At 39.4% G+C, this 3,192-nt stretch overlaps 1 protein-coding gene across 1 annotated transcript in view; it reads right to left on the bottom strand.

The window, feature by feature from the left end:
- Window positions 1-1,442: 1,442 nt before the first annotated feature.
- The window catches only part of LOC147607088 (putative protein phosphatase 2C 75), a 3,707-nt gene continuing 1,957 nt past the window's right edge, over window positions 1,443-3,192 (bottom strand). Inside the window, exons 3-5 of the mRNA XM_086791199.1 lie at window positions 2,918-3,035; window positions 2,572-2,795; window positions 1,443-2,469 (exon numbers count right to left, since the gene is read on the bottom strand). Of these exons, the coding sequence (XP_086647325.1) occupies window positions 1,960-2,469; window positions 2,572-2,795; window positions 2,918-3,035 (852 nt within the window). The 3' untranslated portion in view covers window positions 1,443-1,959. The remainder of the gene's footprint in view (window positions 2,470-2,571; window positions 2,796-2,917; window positions 3,036-3,192) is intronic.

The raw sequence follows: 3,192 nt of genomic DNA, 5'->3' as shown, positions 1-3,192 counted from the left end.
GACAGTGATTGCTTTCTTATTTTCAAGTTCTATTGTTTATTTTATTTTATTTATATAAGGTTCATGCTTTTAATTTGTTCCAAGTCTATGGTTTGCTCTAATTTATGTACTTGAGAAATAGAATTTTTATCCAAGTGTCAAAAAGGTCCTATGATAATCTCAAACACATATTCAATGTAGGGTAATGGAAAGTTATTATGAATAGTAACGATATTATCCTTTTTGAGATGTATGCAAACTCTAGCCTTGGAACACAATCACAATTAATAAAGGTTTCATAGATGAATCCATCATCAATAAACTTTTTGTAACTCATCTTTGACCATTTGACCATGTCTTTATTCATTTAGTAGATCCCTTATTTGCAAGGTCTTATGCCATCCATAATAGGGATAGCGTGTTTCATAGCTTCTTCAGGTGGAATTTCCTTGATATCAATGTATTTTCAAGTGAAGACATATTCATACTCTTTGAGCAAGGTGATCAATTTGCTCCTTGGTTATATACATCAAGATTAAAGCTTTTATGTCAAGTCAATTGTATAATGCTACTATACTTTTAAAATAGTAAGTGTAGTATAAAGTGACATATTGGATGTAGTGACTCTCAAACCAAAGCAAAATTTTCAATAAATAAAATAATATGTTCATAAACACTACCCCTTTCTTTAAAATTTTGCAAAAATAAGAACTAACATGAGGCCTAAAATAAAAATGGTGGACGTTTTATTTTGTCCTTCGAATATAAGTTTAATCTTTTTATTACATTTTTTGTAGGCTTGTTTGCATTGTAGACATTACTCTCTCTTAACAAGACATATTGCTTAGGTGAAATGTTTCTTTGCAAGAAGTCATTAGTTTAGGAGCCACCAATTTAGCCATCATAGAAGCTAATCGTTTCTCAAAGAAAAAAAACTTAGTCAAACTAGGAACTTTGCCCTTTCCCAAGCAGAGTAATACTTGGCATATTTCATATCTTGACCTATGTGTCTCCAAGGCAGTTGGAGACAGTTGGTGTCCCAAGCAGAGTAATACTTGGCATATTTCATATCTTGACCTATGTGTCTCCAAGGCAGTTGGTGTCCTATGCATCAGCATGCCCTTTTAAACATGATGTGTTGCATGCATGCATTGCTTTCTAGCTTTAAAAGAGGACAACTTTAAGTACATGCAACCCCCTCCGTGAGAGAACCGCAAGTCCCTTCAATCTCCAGCCCCTAGTTCACACCCCAAATTACATGTAATATATGACACTTTGTTTTTTTGCGGCGGAGCAACACACTCTTTCACCCCCTTGAAGGTAGGCTTAAGCCATCTGATGATGTCAGTTGCAAAGATTGATAACAGTTTATAAAACTCCTCCGAGTAAGTTACACATGCCAACTAGCACTTTCACACTACACGTGCCACACACCACCCATTTCAACCAATTGGCATTGTGCAAATTTAAATGCATATAGGCTTTCCCCTCATATATAAAGGATAACAATAGTATAAACATGATCAAGAGAAACTTCAAAGAGCTCTCACAAATTACCTTCAGGTGGCCTACCTCATTTCATCTTTATAGCCTAGCACTAAGTGTTGTAACACTTAATCCTAAAGGATGCCAAAACCCTGTTTGTTCACCATGGAGGATAATGTTGCAAGTTCAAAACAAAACTTTGCTTGTACATATGGTATGAACACAGATTCCCCATCTCGTTAAGATTCCAAGAGACAATCCACATAACCAGGGATGGGAGGAGTGAGACCTGCTCAAGACACCCTCAGGGCGGAGGGTCTTCGGAGTCAATTTGGAGGGGGCACGACTGGGAGAAAACAAGGGAAGTAGAGGGAATCCGAAATCGCCGTGGTCAGAATGAGTTACTTTGTGCAGAATAGTGAGCCGCATTGCTACATCCAACAGGCTTTCAGTCTTTTATCACATATCCCTATAAGATCATAAAAACTACCTACTTTATCGTATGTTCCGTGTCCCTGGAGTAAAAACAGGGGCAGATGTAGGTGAACTCGCAAGTTTGTTCCTCAATGTCACCCCCAACTCCAGTCCTGACCCTTCTCTCACTTGTCGTATCATTTTTGTCGGTTGGATAGGCACCTTCCGCTTCTTAATCCCTTTCTCATCTGTAGTGATTGCATTGATAACATTTTGAGAAGAGTCAGTTAAAAGTTTGGCTGTCTTATTGTCTATTGATGAAGACCTGGAATGGAGCAAGAGAGCACTGGAGGCCCGCTTTCTGCACTGATGTGGAGTGTCCTTTCCACTCTTAAAGGCAGAGGTACTGGATGTGATGGCAGTGTGGTCCAAAAACAGACACACAACAGCGCAATCATCCACCTTAGATGTTGAATATCTATGACTCCACGCACGCACTGCTGCATCTACGACAGCCTTTGCAGCAAGGGATTTCACAGCTGCGGAAGCCACTATCTCAATAACTTCCTCATTGCTCAATACATCCCATACCTGTGCATACAAACAGCATTAACATTAATAAACTGAGTTCAGCATCACAGAAAAACATACAACTTGGTGATGGTGTAACGGTAAGCATTGATGTGTTCGCACCCCGTCGGTTGCAAGCACAATAAATTTGTCTTTCCTTGTCAATCTTCGATAGGTAATTACAGGCTCTGATATTACACCAAAATTCTTCAGACAGTAATCACCCAAAGCCCTTGCCATTGCCAATCCAGGCACGTTTCTATGAGGCAACCAAACTCTCTTCACCAGAGGCTCCTTGCGCAGAGCAAATACACGGCCTTTTGACCGTCGGATCCGCGCAGCCTCCCCTATTTTGCAAATTGCAGAAAGAAAAAATAGATGGGTGATTATCACATAATTACTAACCCATGGAGAATAGAGATATAGCATGTGACCTAACAAAGAAAAACTGATAGATATTAAGGCTCACTTGGTAAGTTGGGCTTCAAATCAACAGTTAGCTGTAAAGCCATTAATGAGCTATCATCGGCTCTCAAGCCCAAAATAGCTCGTGAGTCACCAACATTTCCAATGAAGAGGTCATTGCCCTGCAAGAAAACATATGGATCAAAAAAAAAACTAGATATTGTTATATTATAGAACAATAACAGCTTTGGGTGCTGCACCCACACGCCCATCCCACCTCGCCCCTCCCCACCACACTCCAGCACACACTCAAACCAAAAAGAAAGATTACCTATTACT

The sequence above is a fragment of the Cibotium barometz genome, chromosome 56 (genome assembly GCF_041138505.1).
Source record: "Cibotium barometz isolate CiBa-2024 chromosome 56, ASM4113850v1, whole genome shotgun sequence".
Lineage (NCBI taxonomy): Eukaryota > Viridiplantae > Streptophyta > Polypodiopsida > Cyatheales > Cibotiaceae > Cibotium > Cibotium barometz.
This window is presented reverse-complemented; position numbering and strand designations above follow the sequence as displayed.